The sequence below is a fragment of the Folsomia candida genome, unplaced genomic scaffold (genome assembly GCF_002217175.1).
Source record: "Folsomia candida strain VU population unplaced genomic scaffold, ASM221717v1 Fcan01_Sc001, whole genome shotgun sequence".
NCBI lineage: Eukaryota > Metazoa > Arthropoda > Collembola > Entomobryomorpha > Isotomidae > Folsomia > Folsomia candida.
The window spans coordinates 8,564,404-8,592,251 of NW_019091193.1; the positions used below are offsets into that span (position 1 = coordinate 8,564,404).

At 35.4% G+C, this 27,848-nt stretch overlaps 2 protein-coding genes across 5 annotated transcripts; one reads left to right on the top strand and one right to left on the bottom strand.

Moving 5' to 3' along the window:
* On the top strand, positions 1-9,506 carry LOC110856843. 3 transcript variants are annotated; one of them, XM_035851726.1, is made up of 6 exons: positions 1-897; positions 1,285-1,439; positions 1,945-2,007; positions 2,077-2,571; positions 2,642-2,861; positions 2,946-2,967. In XM_035851726.1, exons 2-5 carry the CDS (start codon positions 1,302-1,304, stop codon positions 2,744-2,746), a joined length of 801 nt encoding a protein of 266 aa, XP_035707619.1. In that variant the 5' UTR covers positions 1-897; positions 1,285-1,301; the 3' UTR covers positions 2,747-2,861; positions 2,946-2,967. The 3 variants fall into 3 exon arrangements, with proteins under 3 accessions (XP_035707619.1, XP_035707616.1, XP_021961111.2); XM_035851723.1 differs by lacking the exons at positions 1-897; positions 1,285-1,439; positions 1,945-2,007; positions 2,077-2,571 and adding exons at positions 3,393-3,795; positions 3,858-6,733; positions 7,274-7,422; positions 9,399-9,506 and having other exon boundaries at positions 2,587-2,861; positions 2,946-3,316; XM_022105419.2 differs by lacking the exons at positions 1-897; positions 1,285-1,439; positions 1,945-2,007; positions 2,077-2,571 and adding exons at positions 3,393-3,795; positions 3,858-6,733; positions 7,274-7,422; positions 7,482-7,757 and having other exon boundaries at positions 2,587-2,861; positions 2,946-3,316.
* LOC110856837 (collagen alpha-2(IX) chain) lies at positions 8,109-27,840 on the bottom strand. 2 transcript variants are annotated; one of them, XM_035851709.1, is made up of 52 exons: positions 27,231-27,840; positions 23,342-23,427; positions 23,175-23,261; positions 22,633-22,726; positions 22,445-22,555; positions 22,168-22,384; positions 21,733-21,903; positions 21,569-21,640; positions 21,410-21,490; positions 21,309-21,343; positions 21,203-21,223; positions 20,637-20,688; positions 20,506-20,540; positions 19,874-19,982; positions 19,523-19,577; positions 19,422-19,468; positions 19,180-19,206; positions 18,997-19,094; positions 18,764-18,827; positions 18,319-18,379; positions 18,128-18,182; positions 17,932-17,993; positions 17,406-17,432; positions 17,013-17,066; positions 16,677-16,747; positions 16,578-16,604; positions 16,471-16,489; positions 16,007-16,058; positions 15,918-15,946; positions 15,329-15,373; positions 14,917-15,005; positions 14,419-14,446; positions 14,294-14,319; positions 14,156-14,210; positions 13,962-14,023; positions 13,427-13,463; positions 13,006-13,055; positions 12,885-12,949; positions 12,755-12,788; positions 12,644-12,691; positions 12,153-12,223; positions 12,051-12,078; positions 11,574-11,628; positions 10,904-10,969; positions 10,419-10,454; positions 10,161-10,217; positions 10,093-10,101; positions 9,990-10,031; positions 9,396-9,452; positions 8,980-9,015; positions 8,860-8,913; positions 8,109-8,780 (listed from the first exon to the last, which is right to left on the bottom strand). In XM_035851709.1, the coding sequence occupies exons 1-52, from the start codon at positions 27,287-27,289 to the stop codon at positions 8,680-8,682; spliced, it is 3,129 nt and encodes a 1,042-aa protein (XP_035707602.1). In that variant the 5' UTR covers positions 27,290-27,840; the 3' UTR covers positions 8,109-8,679. The 2 variants fall into 2 exon arrangements, with proteins under 2 accessions (XP_035707602.1, XP_021961098.1); XM_022105406.2 differs by lacking the exons at positions 10,419-10,454; positions 10,904-10,969 and adding exons at positions 11,240-11,284; positions 11,381-11,437 and having other exon boundaries at positions 27,231-27,833.
* Between the last annotated feature and the right edge of the window lie 8 nt (positions 27,841-27,848).

A 27,848-nucleotide genomic window follows, 5' to 3' on the forward strand; every position in this document is an offset into this window, starting at 1 on the left:
TTCCCATAATTCAAAAATTGCACGTACCAGTACATGCAACACGAAAATCAGGATCATAACGCAAATATCAAGTGTTTACATGTGTGGTAGTTTTCCCCATGTACCTTTGCATTGGATAACTTGCATACGACAGTATAAAGTAACACCCGAGAAAGCAGTGGAGAAAGTGAGGAGTCGGGTTGGTTCGTTTCTTCTCTCTCTAAATTCGAAACACCATCCATTCTGCTAAACACATGTAGGGAAACTTTCTTCAACAAGTCATCTTGTACACAAACAACTCGCACACAGCACCATCAACCCCAGAAATATCCACATTTATAAACACCATCGCAGTTGATATTTGTAAAACCTCATTTTACAATAATATTACAATTGTGTATCATTAACATCCTTTTAAATTTATCTGCTGCAAAAGTACAAATCTTCCTCTCATTTGAGTTTTTATTCAATCTTCACAATTATAATTAACTATCTATAATTAAAGAACTAAAAAGCCAATCCGATGGAAGCCATTTTCCTAGCAGCAGTCATGTCCAACAACACGGAACAAGAACCCAAACCATTAACAAAAACGTTACGAATCGCATTAATTGTATCCATGATCGTGTCACTGATCCTCCTCATTTCCGTTGCAATGATGTTCAATAACATGTTCAAATCTGCGTCCACATTAGTGCCAGAAATAAAGTTGGGCGAGGATTCAGATACGTGGGAAACAAAGTATTGGTACAATTATGACGCCAGTTTACCACCAGGTAGAAAAAATAAGGACACGACCCACATCGAAATTTCGTTGTCCCGTGTAACTCTGATTTTCGGGAGGTGTGACGAACCTCAACTTTCTCCTCGTGCAGGAATGGACAGATGAAAGATTGACCGTCAAGGATGGAAGTAAAGGTACAGTGTTTTTTTCCTTGTAAATGTTTCCAAAGTTGCTGATAAATTCTTTGTAAGGAAATTTCATAACTTTTATATTTATTTCTACTTAAATTGACATATTGTTGAATTTTTTTATATTCATATCTTCTCGACTTACAACTTTTTCCTGAAATCCTCTGTATAGCAGGTTTATATTAAAGTTTTAAGTTACCAAAGCTTTTGCTAGGCTGAGGATTAGCTTTTTCATATCTTAATATCTTCAAGAACTCGAGAGAGTTCATAATTGGGTATCTTTAAATTTTAACAAACTTTGCCCTTCCTGAAACCTATTATGTTTAAACATTTTTAAAATTTTTAGGACAAAAAAATTTGAAAGATTTTTCATAAATTCTTAATATCTCCTAGAACCAGAAAGTCCCGTCATGAATTTTAATTTGATCAAAAGAACTGATCAAAATCGAGAGATGACCATTTGGAGACCAAACCTCGCAACGGATCCTATGGGAGCGAAGGTCCATAGCGGTAAGAAGGATGAAACGTGGATTTGGAAAGATGGCAAGGTATGTCTTGTTCTATTTAGATTAATTTACCTTAATATTTGTACAATGTGAGCAAAAAAAGTGTGCGCTGGTAATACTGTTACAAAATTTATCACAAACTTGCCAGCTTAAACAAATTTTTGTATATGTAGGGACCGCGAATTTAAATAAAAAGTGCGAGAAATCATTCCATGCGTGTGATTGATGAAAAAGTAAATATTTTCACCAATAATTAAAAAATATATATAAAAATGGACTCCAAGTATAAAACGTATATGGACTTTTTAAAACTTTACCAAAGTGCAATACCCCAGCAAATCGTATAAAACATGTGAATACGAAATCAAGCCAATCTGGAAGATTATTAATAGTGACACAGACAAGATTGAGGCAGAGTTTCAAAAACTCAGAGAAATAGAAGTAACAAGAAAATCCAAGCTGCTGTCATTTTTTGTAATAAAAAAATAAATCTTCTTACTCAAGGCCAAAAAATAAATATTTATTTATTTTGTTTAATCCAAATCAGAACAGTGTCCCTACATTACCTGAAACGGCTGCTGCGACGGAAAATTCTACCGATAAAACTCCGGTAATACGTTCAACTATTAACGAATATCCTATGTTGAATTAATTTAAGTAATCAAATAAACAAATGCAGGAAATTATCACCACCGACGCCGGAGCACCTACAAATTCGAGGAAACCTCCACGGACCCCTGCTCAGGATGAATTACAAAAGAAAATTGACGAAAATAAGGCCAAGCTCACCTTTCTAATCCTCAAGAAAGATAATGGAACAGCATCCGACGAAGAGCTGAAGGAGTTGAAAACGGCGAAAGCTAACGTGAAAACTTTTGAAAACGATTTAGGTGTTTTAATTCAAGGACGCCAGCGTCAGCAAAGGAAACGGGAAAACGATAAGAAAATTATTGACGAACTACTAGAGAATAATTCGGAAGCCAAATCAAAATTGAAACGACGCGAAAAAGAAGGCAGGCCAAGATTGGAGGACGACCAGCCCGGCTTACTTAAGGCGATCGTGGATATTGCAACATTTGGAAGTGGCGCCGAGGAGCGACGTCGCTCGGATTGCATCCGAACAGTGAAAACTTTGGATGACCTGACCACAGAATTAAATAAGCAGGGATTTGAGGTAGCATAAATTTGTTTAATTGTTTAATTATACAGCCGATTAACATATTTAATGTAAACTCTCATAATAGCTAAAGCGGAGCGGCGTATATTTACGGCTGCTTCCACTCAAGGTCCCATCAAGGGGGAAGACACGTATCAACGGTTCCAGTCCGTCTCGTCCGAGCCACAAATGATATTCACAAACAACATAACGACACGAAATTTTGCAAAGCTTCCATAATGTATCTTGAAGAATTAGCAGCTGCTCTTGGTCCTAAGCAAGTATTATTTCTCAGCCAGGATGATAAAGTGAGTAGTAAATACGATATTTGTCCTTTGATAATAAAAATGTATATAGAAAATATTTAATATTTAAATATTTGGAATTCTCAGGCTAGAGTTCCTATAGGGAAGACCGCCGCTAACAAACAAACGCCGCTTTTAATGCATTTGGACTACCGAATACGACTACCAGATCATGATTGGGTCGTAGCAGACAAACATAAATTAATTCCATCTGTCTATGCAGTAATTAATATAACGGAGAATAGAATTGGCGACCCAAAAGCAGTAACCTACAGCGGGCCAACTTTCATTAGGATTAGAAGCGGAAAACACAGTGGCAGCACGGCCTATTCTCACGCCAAAGATTTCCAAGAGATTATTAAATGTGACGATCTAGCGGAATACTGTAGGGACGATGCGGGCTACTGCAAACCTATAGTTATGATTGTTGTCGATGGTGGACCAGATGAAAATCCAAGGCAAGATGCCAGCAATTTTTATTAATACTTTATTACATCATTCGACGTCGTTTATGATTTTTATTGGTTATCCCAGGTACGAAAAGGTGATTAATACGGCAATCTCAAATTTTATCGAGTATAAGCTTGATGCAATCTTCATTGCCACAAACGCTCCAGGGCGCAGTGCGTTTAATAGAGTCGAACGACGGATGGCACCGCTTAGTAGGGATCTTGCAGGCTTAGTACTCCCGCATGACCATTTCGGAAGTCACCTTGATGATCATGGCAAAACCGTGGACCCTGAGTTGGAGAAAGAAAATTTTGCACATGCAGGTCAGGTGTTAGCTGAGATTTGGTCCGACAAGATCATTGATGGCTATCCAACGCTTGCAAAGTATGTGGATCCTGCGGATAGTGAAGTTGAAGAGGGTATGCTGTTGAAAGGTAGTCCGGGTTGGAGAATTCGGCATGTGAGAGAAAGCCATTACATGGTTCAGGTTAGAGAAATGTACCAAAATATCCGGTACGAATGGTTTTATTGAATGTTTATTCGTTACAGATAGTGAAATGTTCAAACGCTGACTGTTGTTCATCACCACGAAGCAATTACTTCAAAATAATGAAACAGTTTGTCCCTGCGCCGCTCTCCATTTCTCAAAAGAAGGGACTGGACATCATCCCAGATGACAAAGAAAGCTTCCCATCCTTGTTCTTTCGCCTAGCTATTAACGACAATGGGTTAAAACTAGGTTCAAACCAAGAAGTTCCCTTTGATTATTGCTGCCCATCCGTCAGGGACATCATATCTCAGCGCACCTGCGCGAAATGTGGAATTTATCATGGTTCGATCAAGAGTCTGAAGCTGCATGAAAAGGAATGCAAAATGGATCAACCAGCATTAGTTAAAATTGGACTTTCTGCAGCATGTAAGCCGACTAATATTCGCCCAGTTCGGGTGGCCGCTCGACGCCAGAAAGAGAAAATGATTATTTGGAAATCGCGATTAAACGATGAGCACGTTGATTGGTTTGATGACGAAGATATCTCCACTGAAGAAATTCCCGGTCCTCCCTGTGATACAATTGAAAACGAAACCCAGGATTCAATTCCAATTATTGACATAAATACACTTATGTCAAACCCATGGACCGAGGATGACAACTGATTTTTGAAAGTGACTAGTATTAGTGAATAATACGCTTGAGCATTATACAATATAACGCTTTAATAGTTCTTAAATAATAGCTTTTATTTTATGTAGTTTCCGTTCGGATTAAAGTTTAATAAACTGGTGACATGGAAGAACTGTGACTTGATTAGAAAAAATAGTTCACATATACATATCTATTTCATCGGTGGCATCTGAATATTTTGTACGTTATAAATACTGGACGAATAGAAATTTGCGTTACGTGACATGGGGGGGGGTGGGCTAAGGCATTCTTGTTACACAAGCGTGACAAGGGGGAGGGTGGGGGTTAAAAAATTCCAAAATTTGCGTTATGAAGTTTATGAACGTCCCCATACCCAGTTGATGAAATTAAGACCAACTTTAAAACTAATACAACTCAATTTTTCTAAATATCAAGTGTTATTTTCACCAAGTATGTAAGAATAAATATTTCTAAGTCTTCATTTTTTTAACTATGCTGCCAAACAGATAATCCGTCTTCCAGGAAATTCTTTGGTACATTAGATAATTAACTCAAGAACCCGGCAACGTAAGGCCTTCTTGGACTTTCATTTATTTCTGACGTGATTATTTATACATTATTTATACATACATAGATTTCTTAAGAAATATGTACGAAGTAAACCCCCATATAAGTATACTAAGCACGATTTCGTCCACCACGTTATTTCAAAACCGGTCTTAGATGCATTTAAGTCAGGGTTGCAAGTGGTATATATCACCTGGTGAGATTTAGTGAGATTTAATGATTTATATCAATCATCTCAGTTGGGGCTGAGTGAGAAATATGAGAAATAATGAGCTAAACTTGTAGTCCATGACCGCGTCCGCTAGGTGGCGCTAGTGCATGGCTCACAAATCTCACTATATCTCATATTTCTCATGTCTCACTATTTCTCACTATTTCTCAGTGAGATGAGATTTGTGGAGGTGAGATGAGATTTCTGCAACCCTGATTTAAGTATTTATGGCAAAATTTTGTCTTTTTTATATTTCACATAAGATTAAGAATGGCCATGCCCCTTAGCGGCTACACAATCCTACGATACCGAAAATTTTTGAAAAACCCCAATATTTTGTCAGAAATAAACGAAGACTGGTTGGTTAGTAGAAAGTTTTAGAAATCTCACGCGTTTCTAGACCGTCGCATTACAAACCAATTTAGCAAAACCATACCCAGGTTATTATTACCCATTGAAACAAAATTTGCGTTTGCAGAGACGCATGTATTCTGAGAATCGGAGAAAGTACAACTTTCCCCGAGTTAGTTCTCGTGGTTCAGTCTGCTGATCTTTAGTTGAACCAGTCCACCAGTTTAGTCATGTAACCTTCTTACCAGTCTTTCTTAACATCTAAATAAAAGTCCTATCCTTCCTTCCCAAATAAGTCATTGTCTCACTGTTTCACTTATTACATACTCGCCTTCATACGTAGTCGCTCAGATACCATCACTGACAACATATACATATATAAATATGTTAAAATTATTTACATATACCACTAGTTTTCTCTTCCTAGTGAAAATTCTGAAAGCCAAACACACCATTCAAGCCTGTAAGAAGGTATACATAAAAACCAACGGTCCATTTTTGAGAATCCTTTCGTCCATATATTTTTCCCCCATTGTTTCTAAATACTTAGAATAAAACCTTAACCTTTTCATCGGCTACCTTCTACATAAATAAATAAATGTGTTGAACCTTACACATATCCCACATTCACAAATTGGTTCTACCAAAAATAAAAGTTTGCCTAAGGCCGACATATATTCATCGTAAATTCAAAACAATTTCCATTCTTCACATCACTGTCCAATCAAGTTCAATCAGTTAGTCTCCCCACAAAATAAAATAAATCCGCTCTATTTCCAAAAATGTCGACATATTCCACCCCAACTAATAACACGTTCTGGACAAAACAACGGGTCTTCCTAGGTGTTGTAACATTGTGCTGGATACTTGCAATTATTGCTTTGGCGATGGCTCATTCCGCCCTAAATAAAAGAATCCAGGCATTGCCAGAAATTACATTTGACGTCGACTCCGGTACCTTCGAGACGACAAATTGGTCGCGATATGAGGCCAATTTGCCACCACGGAGGAAAAATAATGATTCGACCTCTGTCAAAATTTCGTTGTCCCGGCTAACTCCGATTTTAACGATGGGTGACGAACTTCACCTCAATTTACTCCTCGTGCAGGAATGGACGGATGAAAGATTGATCATCAACAGTGAGAAGAAAGGTAGGTTTTCCTTAAATTTTCAATTTCATTGAATAATTTGTTTTAACTAATTAAGCAATGAATTAAATTTATATCCATAATTATTATATTTTTCGTTTCGTTACATACATATGTGTAATTACACAATATGAGAATACAGCACATTGCGTGTGGTGACTTGGTGATAAATTTGTAATCTCTGGCAGTAAATTTGATACCACTGCATTTACATATATGTATTTGTTGCTTCTCGGCTGTACACAGCTCGTACAAGCTGGTATCAAATTTAATACAATGTAAAAGAGATAGCACAAACCTCAATAGTCACCGCTTAGTAACAATTTTTTGCCCTATAATTTTTTAGTGAAATTTTAGCACAGTTTCTAAAATCATTTCATGCAATGATTTTAGAAACTCTTTTAGAAATTTTAGAAAATACGTGTATTTTCTGGAAATATATATTTAAAAGACCTTCTATTCCTTCTATTGTATTTCGAAAATTGTTAAAATCTCTTTTAAATATTTCCCAAAACTTTAATTTCCCTTATATTTTTCTCTCAGTACAAGAAAATCTCGTCACAAATATTAATTTAATCAAGAATCGGCAAGATAAATTTGAAATTTGGAAACCATCCCTAGCCACCGATCCCATGAGCAGTGGAGCCTGCAGCAGTTTCAAAGATGAAACTTGGCTCTGGGGAAATGGAACGGTAATCAAAATAAATTTTCTTTTTGTTATCTAAACTTTGAGAGCATGTTGTGCCCTTAGCGGCGGAAGCTGGGGGGACCTAAGCATTGTGAGATAGGAGAGGGGATGGGTTCATAACATTGATAGATTAGGAAGACATTACAAACCTGGGGAGACAAGACAACATCTCCTTGTCCCCACGCTCCGTCCATAAAAATTTAATCAAGATATCTCAATGAATAATAAATTAATCCATCCATGTATATTATCAATATCAATAAATCATAAATCAATCAATAACTAACTTATCTCAATTTCCTAATGTTAAACGTACGAATAAATAGTTTAATCGCTGTATATGTAATTTGAAATGACATTTTTAGCTCTCATCTGTATGTTAAACTGAATCATTTTCAGAAATATATGCATCAACCTGTCGTAAAATTGATCGTAATTATTATGCCCCAGTTACTATGTACATAGCACCAATTGTTATAGGATTATTGGTCAATTTCCAGTTTCAGTCATGCACTTAGGACGTAGACATAAATATTAGATGCGCCTGCATAGTAGTCTCATATTTGTACATACATATGTATGTATGTATCAAATATGAAAATCAATACATAGCAAAAGATATAAAATAAAGTAAATCAAACAATATTTCCTTGTAATAATTATACAAATTTGGATGATTCAAAATTCCAATTGATCTTTTATTTCAACCTGAATGTAAGCAGAATTTATTACTGAACAATAAATACATACATATATATTCGAATTGGGTATAACGCACATCCACAGGGAAGCTACATGTATGATTTCCAGATTATTCGCATAGTGAAGTGTTCGAAGGCTATAATACAAACCCAATACAGTTTTTAACTCAACAATAAATATATATTTTTATTTCATACAAAATTTGACTCGCAATAATTATTTTCTCTGCAACTATAAATTATAAAAGTCAACAACCATTTATACTTTAGGTTAAGTCAAGTAATAAAATTGTATACAGCGTATGAAATAAATTATGAACATAATTCAACGTAATGATTCATAAGTGGCATATAAAAAATATGGCGTAATATAAACATATTTAGTCATAATTTTTAAATTAAAAGGCAGTGAAATGTTACATTTTTTCTAAGGCAGTGATTGTTGTTAGATAAGAGGAATAAATTAATGATAAAGCTTCGCACAGTGACGTAGATAATTGAAAAAAGGATCTGTTTCTTATAAATATATAAACAATTACGTAACCTATTGTTAATCGTGTTCAGCGTGATGGACCTTTTTTAGTCCCTCCTCCCAAATGACCAGAAGGTTGGAAATTGCAAAATTCGCAAAAGCCAGGAGGACCATTTGGCCCGGGACTCCCTTTAATTTTAATTAATTATTATAATAAATTGTTTAGTTTAAAAAAGCGTTTATCATGAAAATAACTCTCCTCACATACCTCTGCTGCCGGGGATTCCTCTCATGCCTTGGTCACCCCTTTCTCCAGTACGACCTTGAGAAATTTATTGGGGGTTTGTTTATAATATTAGGGCATTCATAGAAATAAAATTAATATTACCTTGCGCTCCGTGAGCTCCTGGTTCACCTCGTGGGCCTGGCAAAAATTCGGAAAGATTATAATAGATTTTCATTAAATTTATGTAGTTAGTCAAAATTCTGAGTGGTTTGTGAACTGGCGTGTCACCAGACAGACGGACATAACGGTTTCATGAACCATGGTTCTAACTAATCTGTTCTACGAGGGGTTATAATATAATACAGACTATTGCAGTAAATACAAAGATTTATTAATGGGATTTTTTAATAAGTTATTCCCAGAATGTATCACACCAATAATTTGGTGTGGAATAAAGCATCAAATGAAATTTGGTCCAAATTTCCTTTGATACTTTATTTTTAACTTCTATTATAAGCTTGCATGCACATAAATAGTTGTACCAAATTTTGAACAATAATGATAATAGTTTAATTTACCAGGAAGACCAACACCGGGTGGACCTTCAATTCCGACACCTTCTGGGCCTCGCTCTCCTTATAAATTAATTAGAATAAAATTAATACAAATTTTATATTAACGACAGAGTATTTTACTGACTGAGTGTGGAATTTTCTATTTGACCTGTGGCAAAAATTGAGATATTTATATTTTACACAAAATTGCGCTCAGTTTCTAGGGATAGGGATTTTCCCTAGCTGAGCTCATGATATTCGTTTATGGGATAGAATTGATCAAGCAAATTATTGCATGTCAATTGAGGGTAAAAAATGTGCCTTTAAATCTCATTCGAAATAATTCACGTCAGATTATTAGATTGACAAAGTTCGAAACTTCTTTTATGGAAATTCACATATGCAAAAGCGACATGATTTGACCGTAAGCCGTCAATTTTGCATATGTACATCCTGCGAAGCTGCCTAGTCAGTATGGAGCCTGTGCATGTATGTAAAACATTGATTACAAATCACTCAGGCTATGAGATGTCGAACCCATCAACACGAATGGCAATTTTGAGACAATTTTATGCTACAAATAGTGACATCCACCCTCAGTGCATAATATTATTATACCTTGATCTCCTCTTTCTCCCTTTTGTCCCTCAGGTCCCCGAACTAATTTTAAGTTAACGGCTTAAATTTGAGCTTATTTTCTTATTAAAGGGGTGAATTTTACCTCCAGGAACTAAATAAAAACTAGAATTTAGCCACGATAATGCAACTTTTCTCTTGATGAATACATACCCCCAGGAAGTCCCATGAATCCGCGTTCTCCTTGTAATCCTTGGCGTCCAGGATCACCTACACATACATATAATTTGGTCACATAAATTATTTCATTTCTGTGAAATAGAGCTTGCAAAAGTTGAGATTAATTGCATTGTGAAAGCAAAGCATTTTGCACACATATATGCAGTACACATACATATATACTTATTAATGCTATTGTTATATGAGTTATACAGGTCACTCTTGTAGACTTTCGGTGTCAAATTTTTCTACCTTGAATTCCTTGTTTTCCCGGACGGCCTATTCTTCCTATTATAACCGCAAATGCAATATAATTTAAAGAATCAAAATATTTCCGCTGGTGAACCCTTTGCCTCCCAAAACATTGGTAATTTTTATATTCCTCAGTACCATGCAAACGACAGCCAAACCTCCCGCACACTTGGAAATAACAATTGAAATTGTAACACGATAACGGAAAGTTTTGTATGCGTTGCGTTTGTACATTATTATCTATGTATAGGCATAATTTGATACATAATTACAGTTTTTAATTATATTTTTTTCTACATAATTCACAACAATATTTGTAGTTTGTGCAGGTTCATGCATGCGTAATTTGGCAAGCATTTTATGCAACCTTTCACTATGGGCGTAGTGCGTCACAATTAATTACACAAGTATATGTTTGCAGCTACCGAGCCAATGTCATGAATTTGGGAGGCAACGGATAAATTAGGTAAAGCATAATAAAATACCCTGCTTGCCAATTCCCGGGACGCCAGGAGGACCTCTTAACCCACCGACTAGTTCTTCCATGCGATCTACTCAACAACAGACAAGACAGACACATGCAATAACAGAAGCAATAATATTATACATAAATGTAGACAGTGCATTACAATATAACATAAACCACAAGTACATTTACCAAATGAATGATGCATTTACGGTACAAATACCAACATATTATTTTTATCTACATTTATACGCTGTACATATTTTATACACTAGTACAATATACAGACAATGACTTTTTTGCTAAAGCACATTCAGGCGGTAGCTCATTATATGGGCTAATTTATTGGCTTGACCTTGCTGTCCTTGGGCTCCTACGGGACCGTTTCTACCTGGTTTCCCTGATAACAAAAACAATGTTGAAATCTTTAGGTTTGAAAACGCAAAAACATTGTTTGGTTGGCATTATACACATGTTTATAAGTATGAAATATTACCTCTCCCAGGCAAACCAGGGGGTCCAACCAATTTAGCAGTAAGTTCTGCTAGTTGATCTAGAATAATTTCTCATACAATTGGCAAACATCTTGTTTTTGATTGTTGAAATCAGTGTCAGACAGGTGTACATAGTTTTGTGCACTAAATTATAACATACGCGAGCATACATCAAACGATTACCGCAGGACCTACCTCTCAAAACTGATGCACAAATATCCCTTAATTCAGCTTCAGAGAAACTTCTTCCCTAAAAATCAAATGTTAAAAAGTCAAATATTGGCACCCTACTACCGATAACGCTACCCAGAATCACCATGCATTCAAACGGACAATGAAATTCCGTCCATTGATTTTCAACCTGGATTTTAAAGAGGTCAAAACCTTTAAGAAACAATGTTTCGAGGGAACGTTTGAGTGAAAATCGACAAATGCTTGCCATTTATCTTAAAAATTCACTCCATCTAAACATTGTAGACAAAAATCCTTGATTTTGAGCAGTACAAGGGGACATTATAGTTTAATGAAGACTATTCATACATATAATATGTAATAGAAGCGATAGTAAATGTGAGATTTTCATGGCAATATGCACGGTTACAGTTCATTTAAATGCACAATGATCCTGTGTACTTGGCTTGATATACATATATGCATGTGATAAATTATTACTGGAGCGCCTTGTAATCCCGGTTGTCCGCTAAATTTTGAGGTAAATAAGCCTTGTCGGAATAATTGTTTATGTTTATTTAAAACGTGTTAATTTTATTAAACCTTGGTCCTCTCTGTCCTGGGCTTCCTGTTGGGCCAACTGAGCCGGGTACTCCATTTAATCCAGGTTGACCCTTCCAAATTAGACTAGATTAGTTTACTCCAAATATATATGCAATTTTCTGAATAGACATGTTTTGGATCTAGATATGTACAAAGGATGCACCTTTATTGATGTAAAACATTTAAGTAGATTTTAGATTTAAGTAGTTTGCAGATTCATGGACTAAAGAGAAAAATGTAAATGTTAATGTTTTGAAAATCTTCAGAAAGTCTTTAGAAAGTTTTGAAAGTCAGAATTTCTGACTCAGAAATGTTGATTAAATAAGTAACTGCCCAGAATTAACTATTGCATACTATAGAAATGGACCAGAGATTAAGAGGTCTGGTGTCTGGTCTTTGTGAGGAAAACCACTTAAGATGAACATAAATGTGTCCTGCAATTGAAATATCCGATCAAAGTATTTTAGTACAATTCAGCATGAATATCATACCGTAGATCCCATTGGACCTCTTTCACCATGTGCTCCTCTTTCACCCGGCTGTATAAATCAGTTAAATTAATCTTTAATTCTTCGTATCATTAATACTAATAGAATATATACCATGCCCGGAGCACCAGCAGGTCCGGCAGGTCCCCTAATTCAGCATGAAAAACGTTAAATATTATTAAACATTAACGTAACATTTAAAACACATTAACATTTCATTTAAGCAGGATGGAAACAAGCTTGCCTTTCTCCTGGCATCCCACCACCATTACCGCCTGACGCAGGCGCGGGGTCGCCGGGAGGTCCAACCTTGTTTTATAGTTGGAATTAATTTGGGCTTTTTACAATTAAGTAGTTAAACTTACCGGTCCTTGAACTCCAGGGAGGCCATTCTTACCATCCAAACCAGGGATTCCTACGATAAAGTGCTTAATTTATATACTTTTGCATATGCTAAACCTCTATTCTATACCATATAATAAAATCATTTGGACACCAGCTAAAGGTCGGGATCATAATACAATAATTCCTGCTTTGTTTGTGAGCCGAATTGACATTCACAAAAAAAACTACCTTGTCAAAAAGTGAATTAAGCATTTGTAGATTCCTCTATAAATCTAATGTGCATAAGTTCAAATAAAAAAGGCAGATAGGCAATTCTTAGAGCTATGTACTTGTACCCAGAAAGAGATGACTTCTTAGGACTTGATTTATAAAATATGCAAACCTGATGTCCATACAATTTACACAAATATATGTAGTTTAATATTCAGAAAATACTCTTACCAGGGGGTCCCATCATGCCACTTGGTCCTTGTGCGCCCTAGTATCATTATTAGCATACTGTTACGATTTTACCACGATTCAATACTGATAATTTAGAATATACAGAGACTTGTTAATCCTGGATTAACGATTGAAGCTGTAGACAACGATAAATACTTCATGTTTATAGTTAATCTGTTAACTACTTAGGATTAGTAATCCCTAATCATACAGTAGCTAATTTCATTCCTCGTTAAGTTAAATTTGAAAGTGCGAAAAACATGGTTTAAACTGGGTCAATGTATGTACAAATTGCATAAATTCCTATAAGTTACCATTTTGGCTTTTTAAAATTACTATTGAAGCAAATTTTCTCAATACAAAATATCAAAACTTCAACGATATAAAACTGAAAATCAGATTTCTATCAGATCAGTAAGGTGTCTAAAAACATGGTTTTTGCACACGAGATACAAAATAATCTCCAAACCAATTCCCCTTCCCCTCAAGTTCTTGTCCTGAATGCATGCCTGGGTGAACTAAAAAAAACTGTTACCATCATTCCCTGGTGACCAGGAGGTCCAACGGCTCCAGGAAATCCAGTGTCGCCTCTATCACCTAGTGTAAGATTTTTATTGCTTGAATAGACCATCACAGAGACAATTGTAAATTTCGAGCAATCAGAAATTTGGATTGTTAACTTTATGTTATGATAACATAGTATTTAATCATCCACCAGTTGTTACACACCTTTCTGACCCTGTTTACCGACGAATCCAGGGACGCCAGCTTTGCCATTGGCCCCCTGTAATGGACCAAGAGACAAAGCAGATATAACTACATAACCAAACTTCAAATATGTTCACAAACGTTCAATCAGTTTCATACCTGCGGTCCTTCAGCTCCACGCGGACCTATATGAAATAACTATGTGATCAGTCGCGTCATCCTTGGGAGGCCATCTAATTTTGCGCTCATAGGATCAATGACGTGTGAAATCAAGGCAAACAAACCTGTATCTCCCTTCTCTCCTCGGGGTCCCTGGAATTGGAACCCAGTAAATAAGTATTATTTCTAATCTCCAAGACTATGTGCTAGTTTATTTGGAACAATTCAAGAAAGGATTCAAGCTTGCACTGACTTTGTACAGAACTATAACTATTACCCTTGAAAATTAAGGATAAATTTTAAGGATCTTATCCATAAAACATCAGCGCACAATTTTAATTAAGGTGTTAAAAGAAATAATTATGGAACAGCAAGCGATCAATAATGAGTAACGCATATACATATCAATTTGTTCAGGTCGGCAAGCGGAATAAGTAAGAATGTGTAAACCATTTTACAGAATCGCATCACTCCTTTGAAAGTTACCGAGGTTGGACGTTTCAAATTTTAAACAAATGAAAAAAAAGTCACTACATATTCAATCACTATTCTAATGCATTTATTTATTATTAAATAAAGCGTAAAAATGTTTAAAGACTCGTCCACTCTCGGACGTTAAATACCTTTTCTCCTTCCGGTCCCACTTTTCCCTCTAAGCCTGGTGGACCTGGGGGACCATGCTCCCCTCTCTGTCCCACGCCACCAGAATCACCTGTTAATAGCCAAGATAATACTTGAATATAAATTTGTATCAAAAATGCATCAGTTATACACGTTTGCTTCACCTAATAAAACATTTTGACTGAAAAATGTCATGAAATTCCCTGATTTTCTCGAAAACATTAAATAAACTCGATTTTTATAAATATGTATGTACATATCCATCATTTATATGCTATTCAACCATAAAGCGACTTTATATTGCCCAAAAGTATTTAATTATTATGATGATTTGTTCATAAATCAATAACTGGTGAGTTGTATGTAAATGGGCATGGGAGATCTTTTAAATAATAAAGTTAAAAAAAAGCTAACCTTTCTCTCCACGTAAGCCATCCTCTCCGGGGGGACCAGCAGGGCCTAAAAATGCCAATTTGAGTTATTAGCTAGTAGCAATAGTAAGTGAACTTTCTGTTCTTCCATCTGTTCACATTACAACTTTTGAGTGACACATTTTGACGTTTTGTTTTCTGATATAATTAACAGCAGACTTGTGACATTTAAGTAATGTCGAGGTCATTAGTGGACCCGGTAGGTTATAATCTTCAAGGTCAACACTTTGTGTATATACATAAGCATGCGGTAGCGTTTGGTAAACGCTACAAAATTGGACATGAATCTGTGACCTCCTCGGGGTGCAAACCCATTGCCAAAAACTTTCATTGCGTATAAATGTGACACCTGACAATTTGCATATGTATGATATGGGTTGTTGTTTTAAATTTTTGATTCTGACCTCCAATACCATAACATACAATATGCTTAATTTTTTGACCGATATTATAAATTCGATACCCAAAAACAAAACACCAAAATATTGTATCGTTTAGGAATACATCTGAAAATTCTGACAAAATACAGATAGAACTATATAGTACGAATGTTTAGTAAAGTATTTAATAACCTGGTGGCCCAGGAGCACCGGCAGATCCCCTAAAAATTTATTTGCAATTAAAATGAATAATTATTCATTAACTTGAAAAGTTATAATACCTCGCAGCAGCGACTCCTGGGGGACCAATTTCGCCGTCGCGTCCCCTTTCGCCTTATAAATATAAATGTAGGTGAGTGCATTGTAATTAAAACCATAATTTCAACCAACAATTTGATTTAACGAAATTTTTATATAAATTCATGTAACATAATGGTCGAACCCGTGCATAGTAAAAGTTGTATAAGCTTTCACAATATTTTGAACTCTCCAGAACTAAATGTGCCTCGTTACTGAACTTCCATCGTGACATTTTGAAAATGTAATACAAGGTTTTAAATGAATAGTTGAATCGATTGTACTGATATCAAGAATGCAATAATATTTGGTTGCAATGTGCATGCAAGATAGGAACTGTGCAAACGGACATGTTTATAACCAATAAGCCGTAGCCTTACCTTGTGATGTAATATTAATTCGAATTAGATGGCTTAATAAGGTACAATAAATAAAATGAGCCACTAACCTTTAAGTCCAGAAGGCCCCTAAAATTTACGAAAGATATATTATTATTAAATTGAATGTGTTTTGAGTTTAAGAATTATATTTGTTTAGTAGTATTTTATGTTATGCCTGAATTCCTGGTGGACCAATTGCGCCCTGAAAGTTAACAATTAACGAGTCATACATTTTTTAACAGTGAAAAGTTACGTAGCTACTATGGTTACTGACTGGTAATCCAATTAAGCCGGGGGCACCTCTTAATCCAGTTTGTCCAAATTGACCCGTTTCACCCTTTTGACCTGAAAGTTTCAACATTTAATTTACTTTGATTTGGTTTGGTTTGTTGTGACTGCTACAATACTCCCTTAAACAATGTCGAAAAATCTAGGTAAAAAACAGGCAAAAATCTGCTCTATGCAAAATTTGAACATCTAGCATCGACCACCTAATGACTAAATACATGTGCTTTGAGCTATCTTAGCTAATAAGTAATTAAGCATGAATGAAAACTTTGTTTCGGTTTGGTTTTTCTGTGCAAAACGAAGTCGGAATACAACTCCTTACCTGAAAGACCTTGCAAACCCTCCCTTCCGGGTTCACCCCTTGCGCCATCGATTCCTATGAAAGGTAGCATAATCATTAACTTTTCAGTTCATCGTAGAATGGTATGCATCGTTTCATCCATGCGAAACTCTCTAAATTATGAAGCCATGACACTTGGAGTTACTAGATTTGAATTCTTAATTTGGTGAGAAAATCAGAGTAAAATCAAACCCAAACCCACAGAATTTACACTAATTAAAAGTATGTGTCAATTACTTTAGTAATAATTGATACTCTAATAATTGTTGTTCCAGATTTAAATATGTATAGTGAATGAAGATTTAATTTTTGGAGACCTCGTTTCCCCGAATCGCATTGCTAATAATAATAGTAACAGTGACAGTATCATTTTACCTGGAATTCCAGCAGCCCCCTTTTCGCCTAGAAAGATGTAATAATGAGATAAAATATATGATTGATTATCTGTCGATAGAGCCAATTTCTCCGCTTAGAATAGTCTTTGTACATATGTATGTATCTCAAGCAGGTCATATTGTTTTTGTTGCATTGTTGTCTCAAGTATTATTTTTTCCGAGAGTAAATACATATTGAGAGTATTCATTTCATTATTGCTTCGTATTTCAGGCTTACTGTTCAGCCGATATTAATAGTCTCAATTCCTTGGAAATTTTTCTGAGAGGTTATTTGGCTTTTTGAAAATAATATCAATTATCTGCCAGGAAACCTCTCAGATTTTTTTCAGACTATTAATATCGGCTGAACAGTAGTATTCTTCGTAGTATTAAAGTAGTAGTAGTATTAAATTAATTTTGAAAATCCACATAAAACTCAGTGCAAAAGATTCCTGCCTGAGATATCAAACCACAAAACCTTTTCAACGGAAACTGACACTCTCTACTTTGATCCATCGGTTTAATACCTTTGACTCCTGGATTTCCTTGTTCACCAATGACTCCTTGGTCTCCTTTTTCACCTCGAGACCTGCATAGATTATAACAGAACTTAGACCAGCTCGAAAGCTTGAGAGCGCAAGACAAATGGATGGGTGAGACTAATGCATAAAACGGTTTAAGCCCGTAATATGACGAAAATGCTATAAGAATGGACGGCTATACCCTTTTTGACCTTGAATTCCATTGTCACCGCTTATACCAGGGGGTCCCGGGGGCCCTAAAGTTAAAGTAAGTATGTAATGAGTGGGGAATGATTTGGTCAATTATATATATGCTCTTTTTGCTTTTATTGGATTATGGAATGCAGCATTACATATGTACAAGTACACATATTTGCAAAAAGTCTGTTTTACCGATTATTGGCCGTCCAGGCCTCGAATCACCAACGAATTGTCCTGGGGCTCCGGGTGGACCCTGGTAGACACATAATACCCATGATATGAATGTTACTTATAAACATAGGATCTTGAATTCCACTGGCGTCAGTCAGACGTAGAAATTTTCAGATTCTAAATTCGTGAGTCTATAAACTATATCACGCTTCTTTTTCCGTATTCGTAATTTTTGGTTGTAGAATCATAAAACCTTACTGACCTGGCCACACCCCAAATTAGTCCTCGCGTAAAGTTAAGTGATAAAAGACAGAAGTATATACATACATACGCCGTAGTACCAATTTCTTCTTCCTACTGTCAGTACGACCTACGTACATATGTATGTAGGTAATCGCTGACAAGGGTGGAATTCAAGATGTACACATAGACGTCTACGTGGAATAATAACAAATTTTAAAATTACGGGATTTCCGGGCACTCCTCTTGGTCCGATAACTCCAGGGTTACCAGATTCTCCCTTAAAACCCCTGAAAGAACCAGATAAGTGGTATGTCTTATTTTTATGATTTCATACATGTAGAATGAACACAAATATACATATGCAGTGTGTCAGATTACTAAACTAAATGAGTATGCTCGGTTTTATTATTCGATTATTTTCAAGTAAGTTTCTATGGCCATTCGGTGATCTCTTACCTTAGACCCGCTAATCCATTCACTCCGGGCGGTCCAATCGGTCCAACTTCCCCTGTAGCGCCATGTCTACCATCACGCCCATCGTTTCCTGGAAGTCCCTACATTTATTTGCACGTGATATGAGACAGTAGAATATTTGTATTAAGCAATATGCTTGCATTTGTAACATGGTAAATTATTTACGGGTAGTCCAGTATCTCCTCGATCACCCTAAGACAAAAGAAACATTATGGTTCATAAACGAACGTTAATTAGTTTAACAAGGCCCCTTCTACATAATACAAGCTTTCAGGATTTATATTTATTTAATACAACTTAAAATGAGAATTTTCACCAAGTACGGAACATATTGCGGGCTAGGCCTGATTGGTAATTCTATACGGAGGGGACCTTTCTTAAATATTTATGAAATTATTTGTATGTACCTTTGGCCCAGAGGGTCCTAATAATCGTGCTATGTCCCCCGGTGGACCTTATAACAAAGTATTAATCAAATTATTGATTTATTACAATTATAAATGCCCACCTTGCAAACCAATTGGTCCTGGCAACCCCGTGCCTCCTGGAACACCTCTTTCGCCCTAATTTAATTTTAAAATAATAACAAATCAGTAAGTTGCATGAATTGATATAAATAACCATTTTTAGAATTGTGACGTTTCTAAAAATAACTCTTGAACGTCGCTAATATGTAATATGTATGACACCAAACAAATATGATGTATATTTAGTACACGTCATAAACAATTTCATGCAAAATTTTAGCTTCCTTAAAACAGTGACTACGTCACGAGAGAAAAAAAACTATCTAGATATTTCAAAGCGTTTTGTAATATTTGTTTTTTAAATGAAATACAGTTTTTGCTTAAGAACTAACTTTTTCTCCTCGGTCGCCAATGTCCCCCCTTTCTCCCTTTGTGCCTGGAAAGCCGTCAGATCCCCTCCCTCCCACGCCTCCAGTTGCTCCCTGCAGCCCAGGAAGTCCTCTGAAAAATTAATAAATTTTTATTTTAGTAAAAAGGTATCAATACCTTAGGTTATCTAACTCTTTAAAATTTAAATTAATTGCACATTTTGTATTAAACGTAGCAAAAGATAATTTGATGGTAAGACATGAATAGTTAAAATAAAATTGAGTACGAAAAAAAAGTATTTTTAAGGTCTTTTTTCAGACGTGCATGGTGTGTCAGCAATTCGATATGTTAATTTTGATATCCCTGAACGTAGATACTTTTTTTACTTTCACTTTATGCAGAAATCAAATTATGCAATTGATAATTTGATTTTTCTACTTTGAGTAAAATTAAGACCTAACTGTTTATAAATAAATATTTGCATACTTATTGATAAAAAAGGTATTCACAAAAATTAAAATTGTGACCAAACAAAAAAATTATATTTCGCTTTTGAAATAGAGAGCATGTACGTATGTAAATATGTACACATACGAGTATATGTAAATGCGTAATACTGTACTACACTATGTAAATTATTAAATCAACTTTGTACCGTAATCCTTGGGGTCCTTGCGGTCCTTGTGAGCCCTGTCATAAATATTTATCGAACCCAATTAAATTAGACCTCTGTTGATTGATATTTGCATTAAATTAAATTAAACTTAATAAATTAATTAAACTTACGGGTATACCAGGTAAGCCTCTCTCGCCCAACTCTCCTCTTGGACCTGGGTAACTATTTTTCGGATATGTAAAAGTAATATTTTTTAATGTAATTTAATTTGTATATCTACATATTCTATTACAAATATGTAATTAAGGCTATATAAGATTCAGTTATAAAAAATACCAGTTTAAAACTGGGATTTTTGCAACCCATGTTTTTGCATTTATTGTCATGACAGTTGTGACTTACGCCAGTAAGGACTATTCAGAAATTCAATAGAGTAGATAAAAAAAATTGTTATGAATTATTTTGCATATAAATAGAAAAATGTCGAATCCTTGATACAGATAATTAATCCAAATTATTAATTCACAAGACTCAGTGGCATCACTAATCCTTAACCCCCAAACCCATCTTATAATCTCATAATCTCCTAGCTCCAGCTCAACCGTACTTTATTTTACTTTTTTTTGTAGGTGAACTCAGTACTATCATGTTGTGATAAATGTGCGGGGTTTGATTGATCGTTTAATTTATAACCTTAATTATGTGGAATAAATTACGTGTGTAATAAATAACTTACCCAGGAGCGCCTTGTGATCCTCTAGTTCCCATAAAGAAAGTTAAGGTTATTACATAACAAAGGCTTGTATATAAAAAGTATGATTTCATATAAAGTGTTAAAGCACCTTTCTCCCCTTGGGCCAGGCAAGCCATCCAGTCCCTGAATTGTCACCAAATTTATTCAAAATCAATATCAAACTGAAAATTGTATAATGCAAAATATTACATCAGTGCCATTCCAACCCGGTGCTCCTTGCGGACAAATTGTTTCACAAGCAGGTTTCTCTGGTTCTTTCTTTTCCTTTAGCTGTTGCATATCACAAATAAGTTATCGGCGTTGAATAAAATGTGTCAAAAATTGTGCAATAAATAGTCGCATATTTACCGGAAGTTCATTGCATGTTTCTCTTTCCGGTCGTGTTGGATCGCAGTTGAGCACCATCCATTGAAGATCAATCTGTTGATAAACAACACTGTAGGTTTTTCAAACATTCGCAAATTCAGTGTTTCTTGATAGTCAACTCAACTCGGTGAATTCATATTATTTACCGGAACTGTGGCACTTGATCCTGCCATTTTAGCAATGGATATTTTCCCATTCACATCCATTCTGCCACGAAGTTCTAAAAGTTGACTTCCGACTTCTTCACAATCTGCGTAGAGTAGGACGCGCTGACGAAATACTCCAAAATGCAACTTGTGCCAATTTTTATCAAAGACCTATAAACAAAACCACACATCAGCATTTAAAAGGGTGTTTTTTAGGCATGGAAATTCTTAGCATCTCAATCTTTAGCGCGATATTACACGCACACACATACAAAGTGTATCTTCGTGAATGCATATGTATCAGTTGAACCTGAATCTTTCTTTCTGGAGAACTTTTTCCAACAAAGTTCCCAAAAAAGCAAAAGAAAATAAGCAAGTAATGGTGTAAACAGGAGTGTTGAACACTACAACAAATTCTGTAAAATATGTACTTGCCTCGACATTCTTGAACGATAGCGTCTGCAACTTTCCTTCGTAGTCCAATATAGAAAATTCAACCATTTCATTCTTTGGATTGAGAGTGATGGCAAATTGAGATCGGTTTTGTGCATTTGTCATGTGCACAAGATGCCAAGGTGATTTTGGTGGCTTCCTTGTTCTCCAAGTCACAATGAAGCTAAACTGTTCTGGTAATCCACCAGGAAATATGTCTCTACATTTATATACAAATACAGTAAATGTATGTGCAAACCTAAATTGTATGCATTTTTACCTTGTATCCATTGTCAAATCTACTTGTCTCTCTAAACGATATGCCGTCTGCAACCTGTCCGACCCTCGAACTCTGGTGACCGCAGTTAGTTGGCCCTCCAAAATGTCCAGTCTTTATGAATATACAATTTTGATTGTAATAACTCCTCTTAATTTAAAGTTGTAACGGAATAATTATTATTTGCAAACCTAAATTTTCGAATAAAATCAAAAGCTTCCAAATCATCTTCTCCTGGTTTGTAGTCTGCACATGGTCCATTTGCATCCACTATTCCATTGTAATCTGTTCCATCATGAAAAACAATAAAAAATAAAATTTGTTCCGATGACAAAGCAGATACATATATAATCAAATATGTATTTCATGTGTACATACTGTTCCAAACATTACGTTTTATACGTAAGGACGTGAAAAAAAGATGACAAAAAAAATTCAGCTTGGATCAAGTTATGTAACCTGTTAAATCTAGATCATAATATTCATGCTTAATCCACCCAAGGGGGAAGATCTCATCTACTTATTACACACAAATTATGTATGTGAATATATATGAACGTACATAAATTTATCAAAATGAGCTGTTTTAAAATCTTGAATTACACTTTGTTGATTTCATATCAACAATCGGAATCAGTAAGAAGCATTTTATCCCGAAGGACTTAATTTATAAATCATCCCTCCTTTGTTACCCATAAATAACAAGTGAAACAAAGTCAGACAAGTTTCTCACCTTCATTCTCGTTGTAAACTAGACGTACACTATCAAATTCATCTAAATCTGAGTCTTCATATCCATATACGTTATCTTCAGTTGTTTCTATACGAAAAGATAAATCAATTTAGTACTCACACTGCCAAATGGGGCGATTGAAACGATTTACAGCCGTCGGTACTTACGAGCGTTGACTTGTCTACATAGGAAGTTGCTAGTAAAGAAAAATACTAATAGTATTGACCAGGTAATTCTCTGTGTACTTCTCCACCTGAAAATCATACGACTATTCTCATCAACATTGAATGGAGTCACATACTTAATTTGCTAAAAGTGTTTTAACACATTAATCTCATCCTGTCGTCAACATTAAGTTAAGGAGTTTAAAATTATGAAAAAAATAATCAAAATAAGACGTCATGTTTAATCGTTGGGTGTTATTTACGAGAAAGTTGCATGTAGCTCTGCCAGGAAAAGTGTATGCAAGTAATAACTAAAATGTAAAAATGCAGCATGAAACGCACCATCGAATCACCACGGGATGAAGAACGATTAACGTCATCCTGGGCGATTCCTCGATAAATAATAATCCCAACTAGACTGTATCATGCACATCACACACACATGCAAATATATATATGGATCATAAATAGCCCGTTTTTGTGTTAAACCGAATATTTGCTAAATTGACCAACATGCACCACAGACAGAGTTTAACGTACTCCACAAATTTCACTTATTGTTTTTTTTCCTTATTTTAGAATACGGAACTAAATAGCACGCTCCCCAGTAGAACTGATGTTGTTGTTGGTAACGTAGAACAAGATTACCACGACGACTATAAAGATTCTTCATTTCATCACCTTATGCTAATCCTCCTATTTATAAAAGTGTCAACGAGTCAAGCACAATGTGCACAAGAGGCGCACGTATAAATACATGTGTCTCAGTTTCCTCATTTCATTTTCTCTCTGACTTGTTTACAGTGGTTTCAGGTTACAAAGCAAAAGTCCTCAAAACAGTCGTCCACCCACATTTTATATGAAATGATGTATCACATAACGTAAGCCCGAGATTAAGTAAATCTGGTTCATTTCATCGCATTTCCTTCTGAATTCCAGTTTCGTTAAGCCTTTGCCCATAGTAATAATATCCAAAAGTTTGTGCCAGTGACTTGCGAGCCAAACCAAGCCAAGAGACAACTAGCAACAGACTTGCAGACGGAAAAGTAGTGGGCAAACAGATGAAAATTGATTCATTCAAACACGTTCTAAATAGTCTCACATGTATCTTTGTTCGTTTTTCACTGACCGGAAAAATTAATGATGCGTGAATAATAAAGTTATAAAGTATGAATATGGAAGAATTTATCAACATGAAAGTTGGGAGTGAGTGAAAAGGCGACAGAGACCATTCATTGGTTGATCAGTAAAATAGCATTGCTGAACTGATGCCTAAATACCCAATATGCATGCATACATACATCTTAAGCAAAAAGACCAATAAGATGAACCATCTTCACCAACTCTTCATCATGGGAGGAAGGAAATATTGAATTAGTGCCTTCCAGGTCAAAACCTCCAACTTCACAAATCCGTTTCAAATTTATTATACCCAACTGTGCAGTGTGCATAATATGTAACTTGATTTTACTTGTACATATGTAGAGTGGAGCTTTTTCATACTAAAACTTTGAATTTTTTTAGGGAAAACATTTTTCAGGATTTAAGAAGCGTGAATGAGACATTATAGAAGGATGAAAAGATATATGCATGTGCGTATATACGTAAATTCGATGCTATTTAGCAGTCTGTACATAATTTTAGTTTGGCCACATGCTGTATAAAAGGTGCATGTTCTATTATTTTTTATCTGCATGCCGACAGGTTCATTAATACGATAAGTGTTGGGTTAGGAGAAATAGTAAATAAATATGTACTCATCATAATAGCTCCCTGGTTGGTAGACAAATTAGATGTCAAATCACACCTCATTATTTCCAACTCCAGTCAACATTGAACGTTGCAATGAGCAAAAAGTATAGGTGAAAGTGAAATGCAGAGAATACTTACCCACAACAATTTAATCAAAGTCGCACTCGTCGCATAAAACTTAAGCCGGATATTAATGACCTGTTCCGTAAACACAGACTGCAATCTGTGGTATTAGCAAATGCACGAATATTTAGACTGCAACTGGCTTTATTTTCAAAATAAACTTTGTGGGTTTGGCAAGGTAAAATGGCGATATTAGATTTTAAGCTGTGTCAAATCAACAACCCGGAAAGATCATTACATAATAGAATTACCAATATCATTAAATGATGACATGTGGATTACCATTAAATGACCTTAAATGACAGCAACTAATCTATGCAAGCGACACTGAAGAATTGAACGATTAAGATAAAAATCTATGTATGTACAAATAATTACAATGAGAGTGCAAACCATGTTCAACTCAAATTTTTTGTGACTCACACAGTTTGATAGACCAACTCTTCACAAACATTTGGTGCATTACTTGGATCAATCCGCAAAATTTATAGACTACAAGTTCGCGAAAACTCTCAGTTGCAGAAACTGTGTTCTTACTTTTACGTCCTCGTTCCAATTTTACCACTTCCACGCGAGGACCTGTTGTCCAAAACGGACAATAAAAGTCTCAATCATACGTATGTATACCCTCCATTTTATGGGGACAAATTTTATTTTATTGGAAACAAAAGATAAGCAGACTTGTATTTGTGTACTTTTAATATGTTCTAATTGGTGGAATTTTGGAAATAAAAACTCTAAACATTTTGCAAGAAAGTCTTCGCGCAGGACTAGAAAATTTGACGAGGTTGTCGCTGAATTTATCGGATTGACCCTCCTCTTCACAAATGATACTTGTGAAGAGTTGATCTATAAATCTGTGTGAGTCACAAAAAGATCGGAGTCGAACATGGTTTGCACTCCCATTGTTAGTCGTATTAAATGGTATGCATATTTACAGCGCTCCCCGAGACAATAAATAGGCCAAGTGTCAAAGAAAGTGTCTAATCCAACAAAAACGGTGGCAGGCACGGAATCTACTCATGTGTCGGAAAAGGTTAACTAACTATAACCACACAGTTTATCTTGCCAGACAGATGAACTTATTGGGATAGGGCGATTTGAATACTTATGTTCAACCAACATGCAAATCAAACATTTACTGACCTATGTATCTACATATATCTGTAGTGATGAACATAAATATAACTAATTAACGTGTTATGATTGCTTGAATACCGTGATAAATAAATTATTTAATACTGACAAACATTTAAGGAAATTCAACGATTGAATATGGCACCTCACACGATAACAAGGAAATACATGTAAATCTTGTCACCGGTCGGTAAAAAGAGATTTATGTGTGTGTATGGTTTCTTGCCCTGTTGATGAAGGTGTAACTAACTCAGGCTCAGAATCTCATCTCATTGTTTTGTTGGTTAGTTCCTTTTCTATTTATCTACACCGCAGCTCTCGAACTTTTCGAGATCTTCTTGAAATCAACTTTGATTCGTCGAAAAAGCCGTGTGACTAAATAAATTTAAAAGTACTCAAGTGATGACAATGGGATTATGGATAGCCCAATTTGGAGACACGTTAAAAAATCAAGCATTCCATTGCATTATTTAATTTTAAAGGTTTCGACTTGGTTCAATGTTGTATTTATTATTGGTTTGTCGTGATATTCCATAGTTGAATCATTAGAAGTAACCACAAACAACCACTGCCAATTTGCAAGCCATACGCACCCCGCACATTCAAATGTTGAATTATGACGTAATGATGAAATTTTTAGTTCACTGATATGATTCAGCAGTAAATGAAGAAAAGCTGAACTGTAAAATGCAAAAAAACGAATCCCTTTTAAGGGTGTGAATGCACTGCAGACCTCCGTTCAGTCTAGAATCGCCATGGGAAATTATCAACTCGAGACAGCAAGCACAATATTAATTTGCACCCGTAGATTAATTTTTCTGGAAAATTTACCTAAAAACTGATATGGACTGACTTTGCAGATTTAAAACGATTGGCTTACCTCAACCTCGTAATATAAATCTCCATCGCTGGAATATCAGCCTTGCTTAAAAGTCTCATTTAATAACTTTAACTCGAACGCAATAAAAAGTCAATCTACTTCATTGTAGCATTTTTAGAATGGTTTTATCAATGAAGATCAAGGTAACACAAATAGTTTACTCGCGACGATAAATAAACTGGCAATTCTATCATGTTTAACACTTTTTCCTTTCTTTTTCACAACTCTGTAGTAATCCCGATGTATTTATTGCACTGAAACCGAGTCACTACTGGTCAGTCTAAAAATGTTGTGGTAGCACTATTTTTGTAACTGAAAGGCATTATGACGTTGAAACTTGAATCAATCCTTTCAAACGAGAACAAATGGACCAAATTTAGGAATTTTGTAAGACGGGAACACGTATAAATGGTTTAAAATGTACACGATCCGTGTCTCATCTTTTTCCTCTGTAAAACTAATATGCACCAGAGACTTGAGATGAGACAAGCTTTGTCAGAAATGGTAGTGGTTGGATTCCGTCTGTTCGGGGAATCATCTCTTGCGAGACTGAAACAGAATTTCAAGATTCAAGAAGTAAACGTGAAGAAAGAGAAAGAGAAGCATGTTTGGTTGGTG